A 26010-nucleotide genomic window follows, 5' to 3' on the forward strand; every position below is an offset into this window, starting at 1 on the left:
TCAAGAGGCAGGTCAGATGGTCTGGTATTCCCATCTCTTTCAGAATTTTCCACAGTTTATTGTGATCCACACAGTCAAAGGCTTTGGCATAGTCAATAAAGCAGAAATAGATGTTTTCCTGGAACTCTCTTGCTTTTTCCATGAACCATCATTTACCCACAATCTAAATCAGTGACAGTTGCATTAATTCTTTGCAACATGAACAAACAAAACTGCAATTCTCTCCTCCCTAGATTGTGAGGCCATGAAAGCAGTGTCTCCTCCCCACTGTTCACCACTGCTTCCCTGGCACCTAGTACAGAGTGTTCTCAAAAGTGAGTGACCTGCAGATGTTTGATGAATGAAGGAGTAAGATAATGCTCAGAGGGTTTCACCCCTCTTTTCCTAAAGCACCGCATCTGAAAGTTTCTCTGAGCTACAATCCATTAACTTTTCCCCAACACTTTTTTTTGCAACCGAGGGTGCAAACTCAATACTAGATCATCATAATCTACTTTTCCATTTTAGCAAACTTGTTTAGTTTCCTGCAAACCTCCAATGTCCTTTCTGTGGTTTTCAATCCCCTAACTGACAGCATTTGCTCTTGACACATCACACACCACGGAAAATTACAGGCTGGTGTTGAGGCTGATTGTGTCAGCATGTATTTGGAAACACCATAAAGCACTTAAATGAGACATATTGTACTCCCTAACACAGGAGGTAATTTGTTTTTTGGACTGCCTGGTATTTGTGGCATTCATTAGTGAGAATGCAATAGGAAATAGAATTACACAAATAGGAGCTTCGTGTTAGATTTGCTATCTGGGAGGCACATGGGATCAGTGGTACACTGTGCCCCCAGCCCCCTGTGCATGCTGAGCACTGTTTCCAGCTTTTGTGTCTTGTGTCTGGTCAAGGGATCAACCTTCTCTCCCAGGAGACCTGGAGGGGCTTCAGTCCCAGTTAGCCTCGCTTTCCTCTTACAGGTGACCCTAGTTTGGGGGGCACTCCAGGAAAAGGAGAGGCTCTATGAACTGAATAAGGAGCTTTTCCTCTTTCACCTGAATAATGACAATCCTGTTCAAATTTGCAGAAGTAAATTTAAGTCATTTGATACCTCAGTCTCAAGGATTTTTTTCTTTAGCTTCTACACCCCATTTTTTTTTTTCTGAGCTTTTTTTTTGGCTGTACCACAAGGTACGCAGGATCTTAGTTCCCCAACCTGGGATTGAACCCATGCCCCCTGCATTGGGAGCATGGAGTCTTAATCACTGAACCACCAGAGAAGTCCCCCTAAAAGCTTTTATAACTAGCAGGGCCAGTTTTTAAGAGGTGATGAAGAGGAAGAAAATAAGTGTCAGTTGTCAAATCTTATAGGTCTGTGCTCAGCAATGGCAGATTCACCTCTTGGCAAATAAGAATGTAAGCTTGGAATGGGACTTACTGGTTTTAAACCCTGGCCCTATGACTCAGTAGACATGTGGCTTTGGGCGAGTTAATTTACTAATCTGTGCCTCAGTTTCCTCACATGTAAATGGCAGTAGCAATGCTCCCTGTCTCACAGTCTGTTGAGAGGATTAAATGAGTTCATCAACGTCTGGTGTCTGCAACTTAGAACACAGCTGGCGCACATGGAACTCTGCATACAAATTCACTAGTGTTTCTAACTGTGGTCAAAAATTTCCTTAGAAAAGGAAAGACCAGTTCCAGTTGGGCTCTGCCACTTGCTTATATGCTGCATGGCCTTGTACAAATCATTTGTCTCAATTTCACAGATGAGGAAACTGAAGCCTAGAGAGTTTCAGAAGACCAACCTCACCAGGTTATTTTGAGGACTAGCAGCAAAGACTGTACAATATCCAGCATCAGCCTGGCTTTGAATAGGAGCTCACTGGATGAAGACAGTGTTCTTATGTTGAGTCGCTAAGTCGTTTCTGACTCTTTGTGATCCTATGGACTGTAGATCACCAGGCTCCTCTGTCCATGGGACTGTTATAGGCAAGAATACTGGAGTGGGTTGCCATTTCCTCCTCCAGGAGATTTTCCCAATCCAGGGATCAAACCTGTGTCTCCTGCACTGGCAGGCAGATTCTTTGCCACTGAGCCCCTGGGAAGCCCAGTGAAGACAACAGGCTTAATATAAAAATGACACCTGAACAATTCATCATTTATTTAAGATATTTTATGTAACATTGCGGAGAAGGCAATGGCACCCCATTCCAGTACTCTTGCCTGGAAAATCCCATGGACGGAGGAGCCTGGTAGGCTACAGTCCATGGGGTCGCTAAGAGTCTGACACGACTGAACGACTTCACTTTCACTTTTCACTTTCATGTATTGGAGAAGGAAATGGCAACCCACTCCAGTGTTCTTGCCTGGAGAATCCCAGGGATGGGGGAGCCTGGTAGGCTACCGTCTATGGGGTCACACAGAGTCGGACATAAATGAAGTGACTTAGCATAGCATAGCATAGCATGTCCTTGAGCTGAGTGACCTTTCTGACCTTCTGAGTCACATTTTTCTATTCGTAAATTTTTTCTAGTTCACAGGCTAGAATCAAATATAATAACACTCCATGGTATTCTGCAGAAAGTCCTATGATTTCCTGGGCTGTTTAAACAGGTTTGAGAATATGAACAAAAGTGTCATGAAACATTGAGGCCAATGAAATCCTGGATTGTACCTACAGAGGCTTAAGAATTAAACCTGACAAAGTCAGCCACTTATCTAGAAAGGCCACCAATAGAAATATAGCCAGTTTGGCATTTCATCTGAAATTAATCCAAACTTTTTTGAGATCCCATTTGACACTTAAAGTAGAAAATGGAGACTTCTCGAGTAAATTTGCCCGGATAATGTTAAGAGCACTAGATGAGGGGCCATTTTCCTATGTTGTCCTGGGTCATCAGGAATTAGGATGATCTTGAACAATCACTTAATCTCCCTGAGACTCAGCTTCTTCACTTGGAAAATGCAGGACCAGGTATCTAGGGTCTCCTAGGTCTAAAATGTTATTATTCTAATTCAAAGGTATGGAACTCATTGTGTGATGAGGAGCCCATGGGGAAGCATGTCAAAGCACAATCCCTTTTTCCTAAGGTTCAGCACCATTTGATGGAAATAGACATGTTAAGCACTTCTGGGGTTAGGGCCCAGTACACATTGAAAGCATAACTCAGTACATGGAGATAGGTACAGCTGAGCCAAAAAGGAAGGCAAGTGAAAATAAACTCTTACCTTTTAACTTCTTTGGCATCACTTGCGATGAAAAATCCTAAAGTACCTTCTTGGATCTTAAGATGGTTTCCAGGATTAATTAATATACTGCTCAGTGAAACAAGAACAAACAAAAAAAGACATAGTTATGAGGTCATGTTCTGAAGAAAACCTTAAAGGCTACACCATATTGTTAACTTTATAGGGGGCCCACTAGTCTAATGCTTTCCCCAAAGATTTTGTCTAGAGCCTGATCTCCATGGCCCTACACATTTAATTGGACGATGCCATCATAAAGTTCTGCTGCCAGGTTCCCAGGCTGGCACACTCCCAGTTGCAGATATCAAAGCAAATCCAGATTTTAGGGCTGAGTCTGTACAATGGGATTGCCATGGGCTTCTGGTTTGAGGCAAAGTTCCTAATCATGTTTTGTTTTGGAAATTACTGTTAATGGTCAGTGTTGAGTGTTATTGGTCTAACAGAGCTATGGCTACACTGATTTTCCATTCGATGGCAGGGCATTAATGGGACCCCTATATGCATACAGAAACATACATGTATACACGCCACATATTACTGCAGGGAATGGTACGGGATGCCTGTAACCAATGTAGAAGCAATCAGAATATCTGCATAACACTGATACGGACCTGGAAGTGGATTCCATGTGCAGCCTGGGTAGAAAGAATTGCATCTACCCTGACAATGAGAAAAAAAAAATGCCAGCAGTTGGAAATACTTAATGATTCCAGTCTGCTGTTTACAAAAATGTATGGGAGTGTTTGAATAACGTATGTGTCTAGTATATCCTGATTGGGGCCAACTTGTAATTAGAAAAAACAAATGCAAATTATCCCTAAAAAAACTTCCCCCACGGGGGAAGTATAAACCTAAATATACACTGTCCTATTTCAAAGTGGTATAAATAGATTAGCTGACCAAACTGTGTTTGGACTGACAGAAGAGATAAATGTATCCTAATCTAATAAATGGATGAAACAAACAAACTTAACTGTCTTCAGATCAAAAGCAGAATACAGACTATTTTGCACAGAGACTGAGATGAGGCTTTGAGCTTAAGGGACACAGAACTGAGGCATTGTAAATGCAGCACTAGATATCACAGAGTTATTTTTTTGATCTGAAAAGCTGGTGTTTATGGTAATAGATGTCTGGAATCAAGCTAAAGGAACTCCTCCACTGTCTAAGACAATCAAAATGGAGGATGGCATTTAAGACGTCATCTTTTACTGCTGGTAAAACCAATCCAGAAGAGCGGCGTGGCTAGCACAGTAATGCATCTGTAGCAAGACAGGAAGGACCCAGGTGAACTTTTGTTCTCTTTGGAGAACTCAGAGCAGGTCATTATTGCAAAATGTTTGCAGTCACAGAAGCATCGATTATTACCAATAACAAGACCTGACAGGAGGAAATCGATCCTGTGAGATCACTGTGATTAACACTGAATGATAGCAAGCGTCTGAAGATTTGAGGGTTCTGCCCTACAACCACAGGCAACAGTGAGATTCCTCACAAGCCAGGAAGCAGCAGGTCACACTAAAGCGCAGTTTGCAAGGGACAGGAGCTCCGTACAGGTACGTCCTGAACACACCCATCAACCACTCTTCACCTTGGTTTAGCAGCCCTCTGACTTTTCACCATTATAGAGGAAGAGGGTCAGAGCTTATCACAGTTTCGATGGGTCCCTGTTTCAAAGTCAAGCAAATGGGATGTTTTAGAAAAGCAGAAGGCTGGATTTTGCACTTTCTTATCCTCATGACTGTGCTGTATGGCAGTTCTTCTGTGCCCTAGTTCTGCAATAAGAAATTGGGTCCAAATTCCAACCCCACCATTCAGTTACTGTCTGACTTTGGGCAAGTTACTAATCCTCCCTAGAACTCAACTTCCTCACATACAAGATGAAGATAAGCATAGTCTGCTGTACTTTTTTTCAAAGGATTAAGGGAGATGATGCATAGAAAGCTAATGTATATTAGCTTTTTTTATTTATTATTGCAGAAAAAGCCAAAAGTGTATTTCATTTTTAATGAAATCATTACTTTAGCTGGCCCCGTAGAATGGAACATAGAACTTCATACCAAAATACCTTGGCCATAATTAGATAAAGTTATTATAGGAAGAAGAACTGTACACTTCAGAATAATATACAGAAATATACATGAAAATTCTGAGTCCTTCTGGAGTTTAAAGGAACTAATTTCTTGAAGTTGAATAAGCCTACATTTTGATGTGTATTCATATAAGGATGTAAAAGTTTCTGAGTGAAAAAGAAATCCTATCGTAGTTTTAATTAACAATGCAATTCAAAAGGAGAAATTTGACACTCATCAATGTCTGGGTGACATAACAAGCCTCGCACAAAACCCTGTTTCATGTTTTTTTTTTCATCATATGCTTCATTAATTGTACTCCAGTGATCAAGCCCATTGTGTCACAGTTCCTATCAATGGAAAGTTTCTTTTCATTTCCTTTGTTCTTTAGCAACAGTGAATAAGAATCGGCGTACAGTGAGGATTTGGGACTGTCATTCTGGAGACAGCAGGTTGAGATAATTTATTACAGCATCCAAGCTTGCTTTAGTCAAGTCAGTGCGGCGGAGAGGAAAGCTTTTGGGCACTGATGGAAGGTACATTAGTGTTCAAATCTCAGTTTTGATGCCTGTGTTGGTTAAGGGAACAGGTGTGTGTGTTGGACAGCCGAGCTCAGGTTCTGGCCTTGGGCATGGACCTGCTGATAAACCTCACTCTCCTCATCTGTAAAATGGGGGGAATGATTGCTAGCTTACAGTGTCACAAAGCGAATTAAAGTACATACCATACATACTATGTCCTGAGTGAGGGGTCACAAAGCAGGTCCTTAACACATGGTCACTATTATTAGTAAGCAAGGTAATGACAGCAAGTAAACAAGAGGTAGACAATCTCTCAGAGCCTCACTGCTCTCCATTTGATCTTTGGTGCTAATAAACTACCTGCTGCTGCTGCTGCTAAGTCTCTTCAGTCGTGTCTGACTCTGTGCGACCCCTGAGACGGCAGCCCACCAGGCTCCCCTGTCCCTGGGATTCTCCAGGCAAGAACACTGGAGTGGGTTGCCATTGCCTTCTCCAATGCATGAAAGTGAAAAGTGAAAGTGAAGTCACTCTGTCGTGTCCGACTCTTCGCGACCCCATGGACTGCAGCCTACCAGGCTCCTCCATCCATGGGATTTTCTGGGCAAGAGTACTGGAGTGGGGTGCCATCGCCTTCTCCAATAAACTACCTAGGAGGCATCTTACTGGTACTGGAAGACCTCTGTGCTGACGGAGATATCCAAAGCATTTTTATCCCCATGCCATATCTGGAGATGGGCTCATCTGGACTGGCTTTTGGCTGCACAGTGGAGTATCTCGCTGTTCTTTAAACCTCGTGGCTGTTTGTGTAAGGCACTGTAAGCACCTCCAAGGACATCACTGACTGTGTGATTCTAGGATGCCCTCTTGTTCTCTTTTGGACAGGAGGGGAGGCTTCACATCATCTCTGTGTGAGATTCAAGGCTGCATCATTTGCAGTAAGTATCCTGCTCAGGCTAAGGCAGCCTTCTGGGTGGGAATCAAAAGACTGAGCTCAGCTCTTGAGAATAATGAAGGAAAGAAATCTAGATACACAAAGAAGTTTGTTGTGCTGGATTCCACTCATAGATTTAAGGGTTTGGTAAAGAAGCACGTGCCCCTGATTTCAGGGGACCATTACATACAATACTTCCTGTGTAAGGGTACAAAGTTTCAAAGTCTCTTTAAGGAAATCTATTACTCTTTTTGATATTTTAGACAGTGAGTCTTCTATCCACATTCCAAATCTAGAAAGTTTAAATCCATTAAATCCTCCTCTCTTTGAAACTATAAAAAGATAAGGATCCTAGACAGAAGTAACTTTTTTCCCTGCCAAATGCTTGCTACCCTTAGAATATGCTATTGACCTTCTAATGGGAATATGTAAATCTTTCCAAAGATCTTTGATCTCAAAAGATGTTAAGTTTGTTTGGCTTTTATGGCTGCCAAAAGTCTCCCTCCCTGTGCCTCATTTTAAAACAGGCTTTTGCTCCAATTTTGTCTAATTCACTAGCTTATCAGAGATAAACTTCAAGATGTGTCATGTGAAGAATCAGGGAAATCTCTAAGAAAAAAAAGCCTAAATATCAATTAGCAGAATTCCAATAGGGACATCTTCTTGGCAGGGGTGGATTTTTTCTTAATTCAAGGAACTATAAATGTTCCTCTTTTTTTTCTATGACCTTGTTAATTTCAACTGAAAACATTCAGTAACAGCTGGAGGCAAAGGGCTGGTGTGATCCCTTCCCCAAGGATTCTTACTCTCCCTCTCTTTTTCCTAGTTTTGTATCTAGACTTATTTTTTGGTTCCTTATACACCCTATGGAGCAAATATTTATTTTCTGTAGGGAAACCATAATTAAATAAAAGACTGAAAACCATAATCCTATTTTATTTACTTCTATAAGCAAGTTTCTCATGCTGCTGCTGCCGCTGCTAAGTCGCTTCAGTCGTGTCCGACTCTGTGCAACCCTATAGACGGCAGCCCGCCAGGCTCACCAGTCCCTGGGATTCTCCAGGCAAGAGCACTGGAATGGGTTGCCATTTCCTTCTCCAATGCATCAAAGTGAAAAGTGAAAGTGAAGTTGTTCAGTCGTGTCTGACTCTTAGCGACCCCATGGACTGCAGCCTACCAAGCTCCTCCGTCCATGGGATTCTCCAGGCAAGAGTACTGGAGTGAGGTGCCATTGTCTTCTCCGAAGTTTCTCATAGTAATCAGCTTAAAGCCCTGCCTGCAATAGGCACATTTCAACTCTCTTGAATGAGTGAAAACCATAAGCAGTGGCCTCAGTTACAGAAGTGTCTCGTTCCTTCTCTAATAAAGAGAAAGGTAGTCATAGATGTTCTTCCAAAGACCAAGCTGCAATTCTCACCAGTTGGGGCTATCAAAGGAGTGACCACACTCCTGGGGATTTGGGGTTTGATAGCAAAATGATTTGTTCCCTTTCTCCACCACTTACGCATAACAACTGGGAAACATCTAGTTATCCCTTCTTCAATCATCATAAACTTTACTTGGTCGCTAATTTTGGAGACAACCAAGAATTAGTCATTCAACTGAAACACATTTTTTTAAAGTGAACTTTTTATCCATTATGGATAAATATGACAGGTGTGTATTTCTCTCCTCCCTCCCCTCAGTTTTGATAGGTGTAGCGTACCATTCCCTGAGCAATTACAAAGATATCACTCACATGAGAAAACAGTTTGTACTTGATAACATGGCAATTATATCTGTGTCTAGCAAGCTTACGGGACTTCATGAACTAGGGCAAAAAGATAAGGACATCTAGCACTTTAGTTCACGCTGTGCCCAGATGAATAATGCCACTGGGGGGTGGTATTTCTGACCACACAAGGTCACAGAGGTTGCTATTGGGTGGGACTTTGACCAGTGGTCGCCCTGCAGTTTATGGGCTATGTTCAGGCACAGCCTAAAGAAACCCCAAATCACAAATCTTACTGACTTTCTGGAACTTTTCATTTCTTCTTGGGTTTAAAATATATTCTGCTAGAGTCCCACGCAACTAGACACACGCACTTTTCCTATAAAATATACGTAAGGGCACGGTGAGTATTCCATGCTTCAATATGTTTAAGCCCAATTCACTTACACAGAGACAGCATAATAAAGATTGCTCCCAGTTGGTCACACTCAAATGACCACCTCTATGGTCTGCCAATGACAGGAGCAAGGACTTGTTTAGCCTGAATCCATCTCAGTAATTTTAGAAATGTCATTTTAAAATCTATTTTGCACATAAGGAAAACAGTAGCCATATGCGATGGGAAAGAGAGTTCGTTTGGGAAGGACTATGCTGCATATTTGGTTCTGGGAGCAAACCGTGTCACTTTCTGATACACTTCAGAACAAGTCATGCCTATATCACAACATGCCTCACCACAAGATAAAAGGGGTCAAAGGCCAAAAGCCAACAGCAGAGGTGCAACCACTGTGGACCTTTGAAGATGCAAAGTGTTGCAGTAACTTCTTGCAGTTGGATCATATCAGTAATACCAAACTGACAGGAAGCCACCTCTACTCAAGAAAATCACAGAAGAATCTGATTTTGGAAAGAGTTGCAGATAGATAGATACACACACACACAATTACAGACAAAAACACATGGCAGTGATTACAACCACAGAACAAAACAACTCTAGAGAAGATGAACAAAGAGGCATCTCAATAGTATGTTTTCAACAATACTGTCTTTGAGAAAACAACACTGCAAATATTAACCCAAAAAGTTGGGGGGGGGGGAATCTATTGATGAGGATTTGGTCGTGCTTCATGCAACATAAAACAGCAGCAAAACAGGGTGAGATCACATGATGAAAACTGAGATACTGCATATTAAGAAATATGCCCAAACACATTGGGAAGAAAGAGAAACATGAGTTCATCTCAATAAACAGTACTCATTCAGCAAATCAAATGTGATGACCTGGCAATTGAGTAGCAGCATTCTAAGTCTGTACTGAGTACTGGCAATTGAGTAGCAGCATTCTAAGTCTGTACTGAGTACTGGCCCAGGGAGAAAGTACAGTCAAATGTTATCATCAAAATTAGCATACGGAAAGAGAGTTAAGTGTAAGGGCTTGGTCTCTGTTTTGTGGATAAAAGGACACAAATTTGTCTCTACAAGCTGGAAACGGGACACAGGGCAGAGGAGGTCACTGGGAATGTGGATATGGTATGCAGACAAACGGCACCAAAGCACATCAGGACAGGACAGAAACAGACACCGAGGGCTGGAGAGACGCGTTCTCCTTTGTCAGCTCTACTAGCGTTTGCTCCCATCGCTGATGCCATGACTGAAAACAGGGTTGGGCCTTTGTTTTTGTGTAGCTTTCCTGCAAAGAAGTTAGTGCATGATCCGAAAGAATCAACAAATCAAACAAGAAAGGCAATATGCTACTTTCAGTTTTTATGGACTCTGGTTGGAGAGAGGTTTGTATATAAAAACACATATATACACACACATATATATATATGTATATACGGGGCTAGACAAGGGAATGAGATTATATATATGTATACACATATATATAGTCTCTATCTTCCTGAATTCTTGGCAAAGGGTTAGTCCTGTGGTTAGACGTGAAGACGGAGGGTGGAAGTTGGGAGGAAAGTTAACGAAGAGAGCATACCGCTTTCGGCTTCTGCAAAACGACAAGAAAAGAATTGAAAATCAAACAATTGGATAATTAGTTGATTGACACCAGAAGGAAAGAAGGAATAAAACCTTTGTTTCAAGTTATTTGAAGGATGCATGTGAAAACAAGGTTTTCTGGCAAAGCATGGGAACAGTATCATGGGGGTGAAACGGCAACAAAGGAGGCAGTTGACACAGGTCAGAGGCACGGGGCAGGGTGGAAAAAGAGAAGGGGGGGGGCGGTCCTCTGAATGTTAACACCCAGTCACTTAGGAAATGGGAGAGGAAGGCAAATGGGACATTTTTAAATGAAGAACAAAATCAAAATGAGTATCTCAGGAAGGGTCAGAAGCTCAGTTCTTTTTAACACGGACATTGTGTTTGAGTCCTGTGTTTTCTCAGAGGCATGATCCACATTCCCTCCAACACACCTTTTTCCACAAGAACCAATGTGCTTCCACACTGAGACCAAGCCATGTTTGAGGATAAAAGCTGGGAGCTATAGACAGAAAGCTAAACCCAAGTCTTATTGGTTCTTTTCTCCCTTTTCTGAAAAAGGAAATTCTAAAAGCTCTCTGTATGTACAAATATGGCTTTGTTGAAAACATCTCTGATTTGTGAATTAATTGGAGCATCTATCAAATAAAAGATTGTGCCTTCAGGGAGAGCACTGAGTTATTTTTCTTAGAACAGTGACAGCGGATTCACATTGAAACCATTAACAGTCTTTCTCTCTCCCTCCTTTGTGACCAAAAAGTGGCAGGTGGGAGATGGCTGGTTAAGGTACAGGGTGCGGTCTCCTGCCATGGAACTATTCCAGAATGGCTGAGAAACACTCTTCAGCATCACCCACATGATGACATTTTTTCCCTTAGAGATGCACAGAAGTGATAGAGAGCACTAAATTATACAAAGATTTACTAACTTGGCAACATGAGAATATCATTTGCAGAAACCCAGGATACACATTTTCCCCTACACAGGTACAAGGGTATATTGGCAACAACATGGAGAAGCAACAATCCCAGAAACATCCACTTTATCTGTTGAACAGCAAATAGCCAAGAACTCTGGGGTGTTTTGCAAATAATATTCTTCACTTTGCCAGCACAGAGAAGAAAAACGTATATCTACATAAATAGTTGTCAACTGCTAAGACCATGGTCTACCATGTGGTCACCAAATCTACCATTTTGTCTTCCTTTTGGTTGATTTGGATATTCAAAATTATTTAATATGTGATCAGATTGACTTTGTGAGCAATCTGATCTGGTGGTTAAGGTAACAGAGAACATTGGATTGACTGGCTCACAATCCAGTGTTTGATTTTGTTTGTTTGTTTGCTTTGTTTGGGTCATAGAGACACGGACTACATATTTGAAAAGAAAGTGAAAATGAAGTTGCTCAGTCATGTCTGACTCTTTGCGATCCCATGGACTATAGCCTACTGGGCTCCTCTATCCATGGAATTTTTTAGGCAAGAATACTGGAGTAGGTTGCCAAAGTCTGGCTTTATTGAGTCATTCACTCAGAAAATGGAAACTCCTTAAATGATGATAGCAGGAACCTTCTAGTCTTGCCCTGCAGTCAGTTAATAAGGCATTTATTGGAGGATATTTCCACCATTCCCATGGACACCTACAGGTAAACTTTTTTACATGGATGTCAGTTCAAGGGACATAAGCCTGAGCACTTCTCAGTAAGCTCTCCTTCTTCTAAAGCTATTGATAAGAATTGAGGAGCAAAACGTCATCTCTCTTTTATCTGTAATGCGTCCAGTACTCCAACAAAAATTCCTTGTTAATGGCAATGCTTCCTCCTTCCAGCACAAACTCATATATTGAATGGAGTGTTATCTATTTCGACCAGACCCGGTCCCTCATCAGTCTGATTTGCACATAATTAAGTACAAAATAAATAAATAAAGAGGGCTCCTGCCTCCAAGCCCTGTTCTCTGGGCTAATTTACATGAAGCTGATATTCTGCCACCTGGATTTCAGTTGCACCGGGAGAAACACATATGGTACACAATAGGCTGCTTGTAATTTGGCTCCAAGAGAGCTGTGATCTCCCACCACGGCTCTGCCCCATGCCTGCTTTGAAGGAGGCCAGAGTCCACCTGCTTTTTGCTCACAGCAGTAAACATGGGTTTAAGAACAGGGTCTGTCCCTCGTTTTATATTTAGAGGGTGAAAAGTGTAAGTTGGTGTGATCAGGTGGAGATCTGGATGCCTCACTCCTTTCCCCTGGAGAAACAGTCTCTCCAGTGGGGTTTGGGATGCCAGGTGTGTCTGGGATAGAAGTGGCAGGATCTAGTTAAATACACCTTGAAATGTGACTTCAAGTCAGAGAAGTGTTGCATTAGGGTTCCAAACAAATAAATAATGCGTTACGAAAGAAGTGAACCGAATGTTCCCAGCCTGCATGCTCACCATCTTAAACGTCAGGTGGGCGCTGGGTCACGGCGAACTTACCGGCTCTCTCGATTGGCGGACTTGTACTCAATGGCTATCATGAGAAGCTTGAGCTTCACAAAACACAGCCTGCAATGAGACAGAAAGTGCTTCCCAGTCAGTGGTTCCAAATGACCAAAGCCACACAAAAAACACTGTTACGACCTTTCCATCTCCTGATGCGGTCATTAACCAAGGGGCCCCTATTCAACAGTTTCTGTGCCAGAGGGAGGGGGCTAGGAGCCACACCTCCCCATCCTCCCCATTAAACTTGATTTCTCACAAGTGATAAGGTGCTGAATGTTCAAAGTGCAAATTGCACTCAGGTCTGGATGTCTAGACACACACCCCAAGCAGGGATTTCTGCCTGGGGATTTATGCTGGGCCAGATTCATTAGTTACTCGGTCGGGTAGTAAAATGTTAACTGCAGGGGGAGGGAGGTATTTGGAGCAGCTGGACCTGTTATTTGGATTCCATTTCGGTCTTTTGTACAAATGGCTCATATTGTTGTTCCGAGCAGACCCCTGTGCGCTTGGAATGATGGTAATAACCCTTAGCCTCCGTGTAAGTGCCCAGCACGTGAGAACGGCACCGCGACTCCTGGCTCCATCCAAGCTCTTTCACCGCATCTGCCGGGTGTTCCGACCCGCAGCCCAGACTGCACAGAGGCTGGCTGGCTCCTGCCTCCAGGTCTTCACTCACACGCTTTCTACCGCAGAAAGCCTCCTCTGCTCCCAACCCAATCTCCAGGCCCAAGTCAAATTGGACCTTCCATGTAGGCCTTCCCAGACCACCGTCACTCTCTGATTTTCTGTCTCAGAACACCTCCAGCACCTTGTGTACGACCGCATCGTTTAGCCCTTAGCTGATTTTATACCGGCTGTGGTTGCCTCCCACGGTTTCATGTGTCTGAACTTTATCTCCTCAACCAGTGCCACTTCTTCAAGAGTCATGGACTTGTTTGGAATTCCCCACAGTACTGTACATTGAACCTGATACAGAAAACTCAAGAAATGAATGAGTTCTGCTTACTCATGTTTGGTTCTAAGAGAACAAAAAAAAAAGTTCAGTAAAATACTTATGCATAAAGATGCTCATGGAAGTACTACGAATACACAGTAAAAAAAACTGAAAGTAACCTAAATGTCCAATAAAAAGGCAAAGATAAAATAGCATGCAGTATAGTATTAGCATTCAAAATGACTTTTAGAAGAATATTTCAAGGTAGATCGACGGATATTATTTTGTAGGTACAAAGATGTAAATAACATGTGTGAAAGATGTGAAAACATATATTTATAAACTCATAGAAATAAGAGCTCACATAAACTAACAAAGAATTATATACATTATGTATCAAAAGTTTCCTAAATGGGCATTATCACTCATGCTTTAAGGACTTTTAGACAGAAAAACATTGGTTGACTGATAGATTGAGAAATGAGTTGATGGTTATTGGGCTTCAGCATTGTGAGGGGGAGGAGGTGCTGGGTCACAGGTCAGGCTCTTGGTGTTCTCATTTCATCCCCATAATATCCCTAAGAGGGAGATATGACCCCAGTTATTCAGACTTCCATTGGTGTTTCTGGGCTTCCCTAGTAGCTCAGATGGTAAAGAATCTGCCTGCAATGTGGGAGACCTGGGTTCGATCCCTGGGTTGGAAAGATCCCGTGGAGGAGGGCATGGCAACCCATTCCAGTATTCTTACCTGGAGAATCCCCATGGACAGAGGAATCTGGTGGGCTACAGTCCATGGGGTCACAAAGAGTCAGACACGACTGAGCAACTAAGCACACACTGATGGTTCTGTTTTACAAGTGATGAGACTAAGGCTCAGAAAGCCCGTGCAACTTGCCCCAAGTCCCCAGCTCATACCTGGCAGGATATACAACATCTTTGTCCCCAGTGAAGCCTATTTTATATCGGGGTAGATAGGCAATATACCAGTGAATAGCAAATATATCAGGGTAGATAGCAAATATACCAGTGAATACATAATACCTTTCCAGATAAGGACAAATACTGTGCAGAAAATAAAACACCTAAGAGGTTAAAGAGTAACGCGGGAGGTGCGTTATCTGTGATGGTCCAGGGGGTCCTTTCTGAAAAATTAAAACAAGAGCACAGAGCACTGGAGCATGATGATCAGGGGCAGGCAATGAGGGCATCTGGGCAAAGAACTTTCTAGGCAGTGGAGACAGCAAGTGCAAAGGCCCTGAGGTGAAAAGGACCAGCATTACAGCCAGGGAGGCTGCAGCTGAGTGAAAAGAGCGACAGGGACAAAGCGAAGTGACAGCAGAGTGACAGTCACCAGGTCAGGGAGAGAGGCGGGAACCAGAGTGTGAAGGCTTTGCCGGCCACAGCAAGGAATCTGCAGCTTATTCCAAGTGGACTGGGAGGCTCTGGGTTGGTTCTAAAGAGAAAAGTGACATCATCAGATGCGCTGAACCTGTGGCCGTGCTGTTTGCAGGGAGCGTGCTGGTGAAGGCCTCAGGCGCTCTGGTGGGAACAAGGACCGCTGTTCATTCCTGCCTGGGACGTCATGGTCCCCCACACTGCTTTCAACAGTCAGATTTCAGAGGACCACTTGCATCCAGGCACTTCTGGACTCTCCCGGTGATTTGCAGGTTTTCTGATTCCTGCCAGCAGACTCTAATGACCTGGGCTTTGTGCTGATTATGCAGGCTGCTGAAACACCAACCCACATATCCAACTACAGCTGGAAAAGTGCTGTTCTTAAGTTGTGTTTGATAGAGCATCACACTAACACACACCGTTTATGGGGCTGTTACCTCTGGAGCTTAAATTGTTTAAAATATCAGATGGCTTGTGCAATATTTGTTGAAATAAATTACCAGATTAAGTAACCACTTTTTAATGTAAATAGCAACCAAGAGCCAAACTTGAGGAGAAGGCTGATCTTAACTCAGTACAGATCATGAAGAGGCTGATTTGCTGAAATCCTTCGAGCAATAGCCACTCCCATTAGGGATTCTGATGGTTCTTGGCATCAAGGACCTTAATTGCTTTAATGACCTGATTGTATTGGTGAGAAGGGAAGAAATAGTTCATAGTTAGGGTGAATCATGTCTGCCTAGCTACTACAATACCATTTTCCAACTCTATATAAAAAGAAAGCCGCTTTATAACTCAGAAAAGTCATTAAAATCTACATGGCTTTGTGCATATTCCTCACCTAGCCCAGGGCGGACCAGTAGACCTGAGTCTTCTTTTGTAACTTTCAAATCCATATCTAAAATGATTCTATGTGGGCGTAGAGAGGCCTCTTTCAAGAACTCTTTGACTTAAAACAAGCCTTTGTTCTCTGGCCAAGGGGACTAAGAAGACAGGGACTAAGTGGTACAAACAAAGTGATCACAGGGAGATCCTGGGTTCTGTGTGTTTGGTTCCAGGCCACCTCAACAAAGCAATATCACAACAGAGCAAGTCACATGAAATTTTGTGTTTCCCAGTGTATGAGAAAGTTATGTTTACACTCTACCATGTCTAATAAGTGCACAATAATAGCATCGTGTCTAAAACATAATGAACATAGTGTAATTAAAAAAAAAATCCATTGCCAAAAAACCAATTACAAGAGTGACATCAAAGATCACTAATCACAGATCACTATAACAAATATAATAATAATGAAAGTGTTTGAAATATTGTGAGGATTAGAAACATGTGACACAGAGACATGAAGTGAGCAAATACTACTGGAAAAATGGGATAGACTTGGCTTGAATAGGCTTGGCACAGACCTTCAATTTGTTAAAAAAAAAAAAAAAAACAAAATGCAGGGTCTGCAAAGTGCAATAAAGACAAGCATAATAAAAAGAGGTGTGCGTGTAAATGCAAACAGTTTCACAACCATAGGTTTTTCAGACTCAGGCACTTCAAGATTGACCGGCCCTGCCCCTCTCACACGGAGGACAAGCTGAGGTTCAAAGAAGGAAAAGCAACGTGTTCAAGGTCAAGTGGTGTTTAAGAAGAAAAGCCAAAAGCAGAAATCAAGCAACTTGTTCAAGATTAAACAACTTTCATGGAGAAATGTCAAAAGTGGAAACCAAGTCTCAGTGCAATGTGCAACACAGCTGCTTCTTATAAAAGCAAAGGAAGTGAAGTGGTTGCCCGAAGCACAAAATGCAGACATATTCTGTTTGGTCAGTACAGGGTTTAAAAAACAATAACAACGGCAAACAAAGAACTAGAATTAGATACCAATAAGTGACTTCATAGAAAAGCTAGCTTTCAGTTTTCCTTGAAAACCAGATCTGGCCATATGAGAGCTGCATTCCACATGGCTAAAAGGGACTGGACTTTCAAAGCACTTACCCCTCTGGACAGGACATGTGCTCTCCAATGTGCCACAGTCCCCATCACTCCCTAAGGTCCCAGACCTCCTCTTTCGAATTGTCTGTTGCTGTCTGTCCCCGATAGGCATTGTTGTAGTTGTTCAGTCGCTCAGTCGTGTCTGACTCTGCGGCCCCATGAACTGCAGCATGCCAGGCTCCTCTGTCCTCTACTATCTCCCAGAATTTTCTCAAATTCATATTTATTGAGTCAGTGATGCTATCTAACCACCTCATCATCTGCTGCCCTCTTCTTTTGCCTTCAGTCTTTCCCAGCATCAGGGTCTTTTCCAATAAGTCAGCTCTTTGCATCAGGTGGCCAAAGAGTTGGAGGTTCAGCTTCAGTAATAGTCCTTCCAATGAATATTTAGGGTTCATTTCCCTTAGGATTCACTGATTTGATCTCTTTGCAGTCCAAGGGACTCTCAAGAGTCTTCTTCAGCACACAATTTGAAAGTATCAATACTTTGGCATTCAGTCTTCATGATGATCCCAACTCTCACATCTGTACGTGACTACTGGAAAAACCATAGCTTTGACTTTATGGACCTTTGTCACAAAGTAATGTTTCTGCTTTTTAATACACTGTCTAGGTTTGTCATAGCTTTCCTTCTAAGGAGCAAGTGGCTTTTAATTTCAAGGCTGCAGTCACTGTCTGCAGTGATTTTGGAGTTCAAGAAAATAAAATATCACTGCTTCCACTTTTCTCCCTTCTATTTGCCATGAAGTGATGGAACTGGATGCCATGATCTTAGTTTTTTGAATGTTGAGTTTTAAGCCAACTTTTTAACTCTCTTTTTTCACCCTCATCAAGAGGATCTTGAATGCCTCTTCACTTTCTGCCATTAGAATGGTATCATCTGCATATATAAGATTGTGATATTTTTTCTGGAAATTTTGATTCCAGCTTGATTCATCCAGCCTGGCATTTTGCATGATGTACTCTGCATAGATGTTAAATAAGCAGAGTGACAATATTGAGCCTTCTCATACTCCTTTCCCAATTTTGGACCAGTCTGTTGTTCCATGTTCAGTTCTAACTGTTGCTTCTTGACTTGCATACAGGTTTCTCAGGAGACAGGTAAGATGGTCTGATACTCCCATCTCTAAGAATTTTCCACAGTTTGTTGTGATCCACACAGCCACATGCTTAAATGTAGTCAATGAAGCAAAAGTTGATGTTTTTCTGGAACTCCCTTGCTTTCTCCATGATCCAACAAATGTTGGCAATTTGATCTCTGGTTCCACAAATCTTAAGTAATTTACAATTTACACTGGAAACAGAACTACATCTTTCCCTGTTTAAAATTACAGTTTTTTTTTGTTAGTTCCTGCCATAGAAAACTGGCGAAAGTCAGGGTACAGCCTCTGTTGGGGTCCAGGAGGAAGGGCAAATCAAGGTGAGTAAACAGAGTGGGTGGGGTGTGGTCATACGTGTTTACTTGTCTCTGTCCTCAGACGGTGATTCTTCAGTGCACGGCATATGCTTTGTCTCTCTGGCATTTTTCAAATTGCAAAGAGTAAGCTTTCAGTAAATGCTGAGTAAATACATGTATGAAACAACAGGAACCAAAATCTCATGAGCTGCTGGAATGATCCACAACAGATAAAGTGTAAACTAAGAGAGTCTAGTTTAGGCAGAAAAGGATTAGAAGTGAGTCTAGAATCGTGAAACAAGATGCTTTTTAACCTGTGGGTTAGAAGCAGACAGGAAAAGAAAGGTGTAGAAGGAACTAACAAGAGTGATATGCTCTGGGAATTTAATGTTTGCCTTCAATCTGCTGTGACTTGAGGTAAGTACAGTTCTAAGGTATAGACAGTAATTTCTCCTTGGAACCACCCCCCACCCAGATCCTGTTACAAAAGATGTGCCTTTGGACTACTTAGAATTGATGTCCTAAAATTAAATATTTACTTGCATCATTTGACACCATTTTTTTGTAAAGCAAAATAGGTTTTTCTCATCTAATCTTCAGAGTCATTCTTATGGCTTGAGCATATACAGACCTGGGGTGGGAAGAGAAAGGAGGCTTAGTGTGAGGGAAAAAACAAGAAGGAAGCCAGGAAGCTTCCACAATGAGATATACAAGATGAAATCATCCATAAGGTAGCAAGAAATTAATTCTTGTTTTCTAAAATAAAATGTCCCAATATGTTCAAGGCAGGAAGTTGCCACTGGATGCAAAAATAATTACAGGGGAATTGAAATGAATTCTTTTTTCAAGGAAAAAAAAAAAGCACTACTTGTCACAAAAAGGTCTTAAACCAGCAATCTGCAATGAAACTGTTGTAATAACAAGTTAGATTGCTTTCTTGATAATTATTAAGTAGAGGTCTACCAAATTTGACAACATTATACAAAGCCTTTTTTTTTTTAACTGCCAACATCATCTGTTAACTACAGTAGTTTCAACCCAGATGTTCCTGAACAAAGGCTCTTAAGAATTAGAGTCCAACTGTTTCCACCTACCCAGAGGGAAATAAATTGTTCTTGCTATTAAATCAGCCCCCTTGACTAGAAAGACTGCTTGCTTGTATGAATTAAGCATAGAAACCTGTTGTAGAATTGATACTTTCTAATGTGTTCAGGGAGGGTATGCAAAGATGTTGTTTGGGGCTACTGAAGATGATTCACCCAGGAGTGAAGGGGCAAGGACAGAAGAGGCAGCTTTCACTGTGCCCTCCAAACCTAGCTCCACCCTGAAGCGCCAGCCCCTCTTCAGTTGTCCAGAGGCACCCTGGGAATGTCAGGCTGACACATGTAATCAGAGTGGATGAGGATGTGAACACTGCACTGGGAAACCAGATATTTAGGATCTAGGGGCTAAAACGAAGAAAAAAAAAGAGAGATGCACATTTAGGAGCTCTGATTTAAAATGATAAGCTCTCAAAATGAAAACATCTAGTTAAAGAAGCTTTGAACCAGTGGGATTTGTGAGACTCAGTACCAGGAAAATGGAAGTGATTTAAAATGCTCATGAAAAATGTTGTTCAGATTTCCCAGTAGCTTTGAAAAAGATGGAGTGGGGAGGCTTTAGAATACCCACCTTCAAACATACCCAAACTCACAATATTTCCACTGCACACCTAAGACACTTGAATGTAAATATAATTATATTCTTTCATATGGGCAATTAACATCTGCCTAAAAATCAGTAAGTGCATTTTCAGAAAGCATCAGTAAGTGCATTTTTAAAGAAAGCTTTGCTAGTATTATTCATCAGAAATATAAAACATAAACTGCGTGTTTCTTATGTGCATCCAGCATCAAGTCCAGTCCAGGCATTTTCTGTTGGACTGCCTCCCTAACCTGTCCTGTAGAGAATTCTAGACTTGTCGTTGCCTCTGTAGCTTTTAAGAGTCTTAATAGATTTTATGGTCACTGGTTTATTCACATGTTGAAGGATTACTAGTCACTTTCTGAGTCCCTATAGTAGAAATAATCTTCAATGTTGTATTCCTGTCATTATGTGCTCAGTCCTAATTATAATACCCTCAGATAATTGAATGAATAGGGCTGGTTCTTCAAGGAAAAATATTTTTTAAAGATGAAACTTGATCCTCTCCATAAATTCTCACAAAATGTTCATTTCTGCAGCTGGCTAAATAAATCTATCACATAATAATACAGCCTGCTGCCTTCTTTCTGTTCCATGTTCAAATTCTGATGTCTTCTTCTAGAAATCATCTCTAACGATTTCACAGAACTCAAGTCAAACTAACTGTAGTTTTCATTGGGCAAGAGACCCAGCTTCCTCTAAAAAAAAAAGTGTTAATAGCTCAGTCATCTCTGACTCTTTGCAACCCCACAAGTCTCCTCTGCCCATGGAATTCTCCAGACAAGAATACTGGGGTGGGTAATCATTCCCTTCTCCAGGGGATCTTCCCAATCCAGGGATCAAACCCATGTTTCCCGCATTGCAGGCATATCCTTTACCGTCTGAGCCATCAGGGAAGTTCCAGCTTTCTCTTTGTTGTTGAGTCACTCAGTTGTGTCCAACTCTGAGACCCCATGGACTTCGGGCTGCCCTGCCTTTCACCAACTTTTGGAGCTTGCTCAAACTCATGTCCATTGAGTCGGTGATGCTATCCAACCATTTCATCCTCTGTCATCCCCTTCTCCTCCTCCCTTCAATCTTTCCTAGCATCAGAGTTTTTTCCAATGAGTCGGCTCTTAGCTTCAAGTGGCCAAAACATTAGAGCAACAGATTCAGTATCAGTCCCTCCAACGAATATTCAGGATTGATTTCCTTTAGGATTGACTGGTTGGATCTCCTTGCAGTCCAAGGGACTCTCAAGAGTCTTCTCCAACACCACAGTTCAAAAGCATCAATTCTTCGGTGCTCAGCTTCCTTTATGGTCCAACTCTCACATCCATACGTGACTACTGGAAAAACCATAACTTTGACTACATGGACCTTTGTCGGTAAAGTAATGTCTCTGCTTTTTAATATGCTGTCTAGGTTGGTCATAAGTTTCCTTCCAAGGAGCAAGCAGCTTTTAATTTCATGGCTGCAGTCACCATCTGCAGTGATTTTTGGAGCCCAAGAAAATAAAGTCTGTCACTGTTTCTATTTTTTCCCCATCTATTTGCCATGAAGTGATGGGACCAAATGCCATGATCTTTGTTTTTGAATGTTGAATTTTAAGCCAACTTTTTCACTCTCCTTTTTCACCTTCATCAAGAGCCTCTTTAGTTCCTTTTTGCTTTCTGCCATAAGGGGGATGTCATTTGCATATCTGAGGTTATTGATATTTCTCCAGGCAATCTTGACTCCAGCTTGTGCTTCATCCAGCCCAACATTTCACATGATGTACTCTGCATATAAGTTAAATAAGCAGGGTAACAATATGCAGCCTTGACATACTCATTTCCCAAATTGGAATCAGCCCATTGTTTCATGTCTGATTCTATCTGTTGTTTCTTGACCTGCATACAGATTTCTCAGGAGGCAGGTAAGGTGGTCTGGTATTCCCATCTCTTTAAGAATTTTCCACACACAGGTTTTTGTGATCCACATAGTCAAAGGCTTTACTGTAGTCAATGAAGCAGAAGTAGATGTTTTTCTGGAATTCTCTTGCTTTTCCTATGATCCAACAGATGTTGGAAATTTGATCTCAGGTTCCTCTCCCTTTTCTAAATCCAGCTTGAACATCTGGAATTCCTCAGTTCACATACTATTGAAGCCTGGCTTGGAGAACTTTGAGCATTACTTTGCTAGCATGTGAAATGACTGCAATTGTGTGATAGTCTGAACATTCTTTGGCATTGCCCTTCTTTGGGACTGGAATGAAAACTGACCTTTTCCAGTCCTGTGGCCACTGCTGAGTTTTCCAAATTTGCTGGCATGTTGAGTGCAGTATTTTAACAGCATTATCTTTTAGGATTTGAAATAGCTCAGCCGGAATTTTATCATCTCCACTAGCTTTACACTTGACTTTGCACTCCAAGATGTCTGCCTCTAGGTCAGTAATTACACCATCGTGGTTACCTGGGTAATTAGGATTTTTTTTTTTTTTGTATAGTTCTTCTGTGTATTCTCACCACCTCTTCTCAAAATCTTCTGCTTCTGTTAGATCCATATCATTTCTGTTCTTTTTTGTGCCCATCTTTGAATGAAACGTTCCCTTGGTATTTTCTTGAAGAGATCTCTATTCTTTCCCATTCTATTGTTTTCCTCTATTTCTTTTCATTGTTCACTTAGGAAAGCTTTCTGATCTCTCCTTGCAGTTCCTTGGAACTCTGCATTCAGATGGGCATATCCTTCCTAGCTTTCTCTAGGCAGTCTTAAATTTAAGTTTCCTTAAGTGGCTTCACTGGAAAGATCTGTCCATGCCAAACAGCCCAGGATGAGAGCATGACTTTTTCAGTGTGAGGGGCCCTGAATGCCTGTGGATGAGGGAATGGAGGACTACACCCTGAAGCCCTCACACTGTTTTAAACTAGCATAGAAGCCCCCAGGCTGGTACCCAGGCTACAGTGCAAAACTCCAGGTAACATCTAATTAGAGATCCTCAAGTCACCCAGGCATGAAATACTCCACATCAAATATGATTTTTAACTGTTCCACCAGCTGCAGGGGGACACAGAGAGACATGTAGTATTTTAAACACATCTTTTGTCCTAACACTTCTGAGCTGTAAAACCTGATACAATTAAGCATCAATTAAGCATCGATATTTTGCTAGTGAGGAGTGTTATATTTCACAAGGGATGACTGACTGGCTAATCTGCTCACCATGAGCTTCAGGACCTGGCACTCAGTGTTCCTGCAATACCAGCCTGTGAACCTGTGGCTTCCTTCACTCCTCTTTCCCCCATCTCCCTCCTCTGCCCTCATTTTCCTACCTGGAGGTGGGGTGAGCGGGGCGGGGGTGGGGGGTGCATCCTCTCATTTGCTAGTTCTCATGATAAAAAAATACTATCACAGTTTCTCCATGAAAACATCACATCAGAAGAACTCGGATTTGTCTCCTTCTCCCACCTAAAGGGGAGATCTATTTGTTCTTGTTGGAAAATCTCAGAGATCTAAGTGTTTGAGAGACTTTTGTGTGGCTCTCAGCCTCCTGGTTCGTTATCACTTAGAATTCCCTCTTCTCTCTCTTTATTTCTTCTCTGAACCCAACCTCTATACAAGGCACACCTCAAGTGTCATCTCTTTCAAGAAGCCTCTTCTGCACCTCCAGCCTACAGGGAACTCCCTGTCCTTGCAGCTCTCAGTCTCTGATCCCTAGTTTCGTGCACTCATCAAACACTCATCAGTGGGCGTACTCATCTCCCTCTGAGGATGGCTATTGTTTTCTTTGGCCAGACTGCAAACTTTCAGAAGGCAGTCGCTGTAGGGAAACAATCCTTTCCCTGGCATTTGAAAGTATTGGTATTAATCTTTTAAAGAGCATGCACACATGCTAAATCTCTTCAGTCATGCCAGACTCTTTGCAACCGATGCCCCCCAGGCTCCTCTGTCCATGGGATTCTCCAGGCAAGAATACTGGCGTGGGTTGCCATTCCCTCCTCCAGGGGATATTACCAACCCAGGGATCGAACCTGCTTCTCTTACGTCTCCTGCATTGGTAGGCAGGTCCACTAGTGCCACCTGGGATGCCCTTTAATGAGCATATATTTAATCAAATCTAATTGTAGGTTCTTCTAGGGACAGCATCATGCCTACACACTGGGACAAATATCCCAAGATAATTAAATATCTAGCTGATTAACTGGCTGGTGACTGATGGTAGAATTTTATAAACAGTTGAGTAAACAAAACTTGGAAATGCCAGGATATATTTCTTTCTTTCTTTGTGCTTACAGTCTATTCAGTGGGGCAAAATAGAAGGATGGTGGCAAGAAGGCAGCAGAAGAGGGGAAAAGGACATCAGCTGATACTGAGAAAAGTTCTATCATTTTGATTTCAGAGATGGTCAGGCAGTTGGTAATTATCAAGAGAAGGATAGGCAGAAATCAAACATCTTGTCCAAATCACATATTCAGCAAGTCGTTGATCTGGGGGTGTGACCCTTGCAACTCCACAGCTCATACTTCATGATATCACACAGCACCCTACTATTCAAACTACTCAAAAACAGGACCCCTTGGTGCAAACATAGCCTCATACCTTAGCCCCTGGATTCCTGTAGGCTTGGCTGGCACTAGCCATCTGCACTCTCCACAGTCCCTTGCTGAAGAAGATGAGGAATACGAGGGGAAATGGAGCAGCTTGTTTACTGGTGTTTAGAGAGCAGTGGATGGCACCCTCTCCTTCAGATCCCAAAACTCCTCTGCCTTGATCTTATTGCCACACAGACCCAGGGGAAAGCCAGCCATGCAAAAACCAAGAGGAGATGTTCAGGAGTTGCTGGTCCTTAAAAGGAACATGTTAAGGGTATTCTAGGAACGGCCACCATGATGCCCTCAAGGTCAAGAGGTATCTAGCCAATTGTATCTTGAATTGTCTTTCTCTGCATTTGGTGCTTATGTGAAACTGCTTTATGATCCCCAGAGGACAGAGAGCATTAAAGGGCTCAGAACCCCCATGCCTTTTTCCTATTCTAATTTGGATTAGGTGCAGAGAGTGGGGAGAGCAGTCGCAGGTTGCCTGGCATGGTAGTGGGTAGACTCACTTCTAATGTCCATAGAGATTCAGAATACCCTTTCATGAAAAAGGAGAGATGGTGAGGAAGCTGCCACAAAGACACAAATCTTAACTTTAGCTTATAAGATGTGACCCACCTACAATTCTATGATTTGGCTAAAATCAGAGAAAAGCATCCCAATAGCTAAGCCCAGAGTGGGGTGGTTTAGTCTCTAAGTTGTGTCTGACTCTTGTGTCCCAATGAACTATAGCCTTCCAGGCTCCTCTATCCATGGGATTTCCCAGGCAAGAATACTGGAGTGGGTAGCCATTCCCTGCTCCAGGAGATCTTCCCAACCCAGGGACTGAAGTGGAAATAAGAGGTTATTCCAGCCTGTGTGGAGGAATGGGGTCTGTAGAGGTTTTGAGTCATCAGACTTCAGATCAGAATCACCTGACTTACTTGCAAAACAAATGCAGATTTGGGAGGCTTATCCCAGATATAAAAATCTGGAGATGGAGTCTAGAAATCTCTGTTTAATAAGCTCCCCAGGAGAGTCTTAATTAGCTAGCCTTCAGCTAACAGCTCCTCCAAGCTGTTCTCAATTGTATAAGGCCCCAGCACAGGAGGCCTGGCTCTGTAATTTGTCTGCTCGGTGTCTTTGG

The 26010-nt window shown here is 42.2% G+C and overlaps 1 protein-coding gene across 16 annotated transcripts in view; it reads right to left on the minus strand.

The window, feature by feature from the left end:
• KCNMA1 (potassium calcium-activated channel subfamily M alpha 1) overlaps nucleotides 1–26010 on the minus strand; it is a 772527-nt gene that overhangs the window by 155496 nt on the left and 591021 nt on the right. For 15 of the 16 annotated variants that reach the window (XM_044942339.2, XM_025285153.3, XM_025285152.3 and 12 more), the window contains exons 16-17: nucleotides 12938–13006; nucleotides 3220–3306 (exon numbers count right to left, since the gene is read on the minus strand). In XM_044942339.2, the coding sequence (XP_044798274.2) occupies nucleotides 3220–3306; nucleotides 12938–13006 (156 nt within the window). Of the gene's footprint in view, nucleotides 1–3219; nucleotides 3307–10459; nucleotides 10472–12937; nucleotides 13007–26010 lie in introns of all 16 variants that reach the window. The other variant, XM_025285139.3, reaches the window with a different exon arrangement.

Source organism: Bubalus bubalis, chromosome 4, assembly GCF_019923935.1.
Source record: "Bubalus bubalis isolate 160015118507 breed Murrah chromosome 4, NDDB_SH_1, whole genome shotgun sequence".
Taxonomy (NCBI): domain Eukaryota; kingdom Metazoa; phylum Chordata; class Mammalia; order Artiodactyla; family Bovidae; genus Bubalus; species Bubalus bubalis.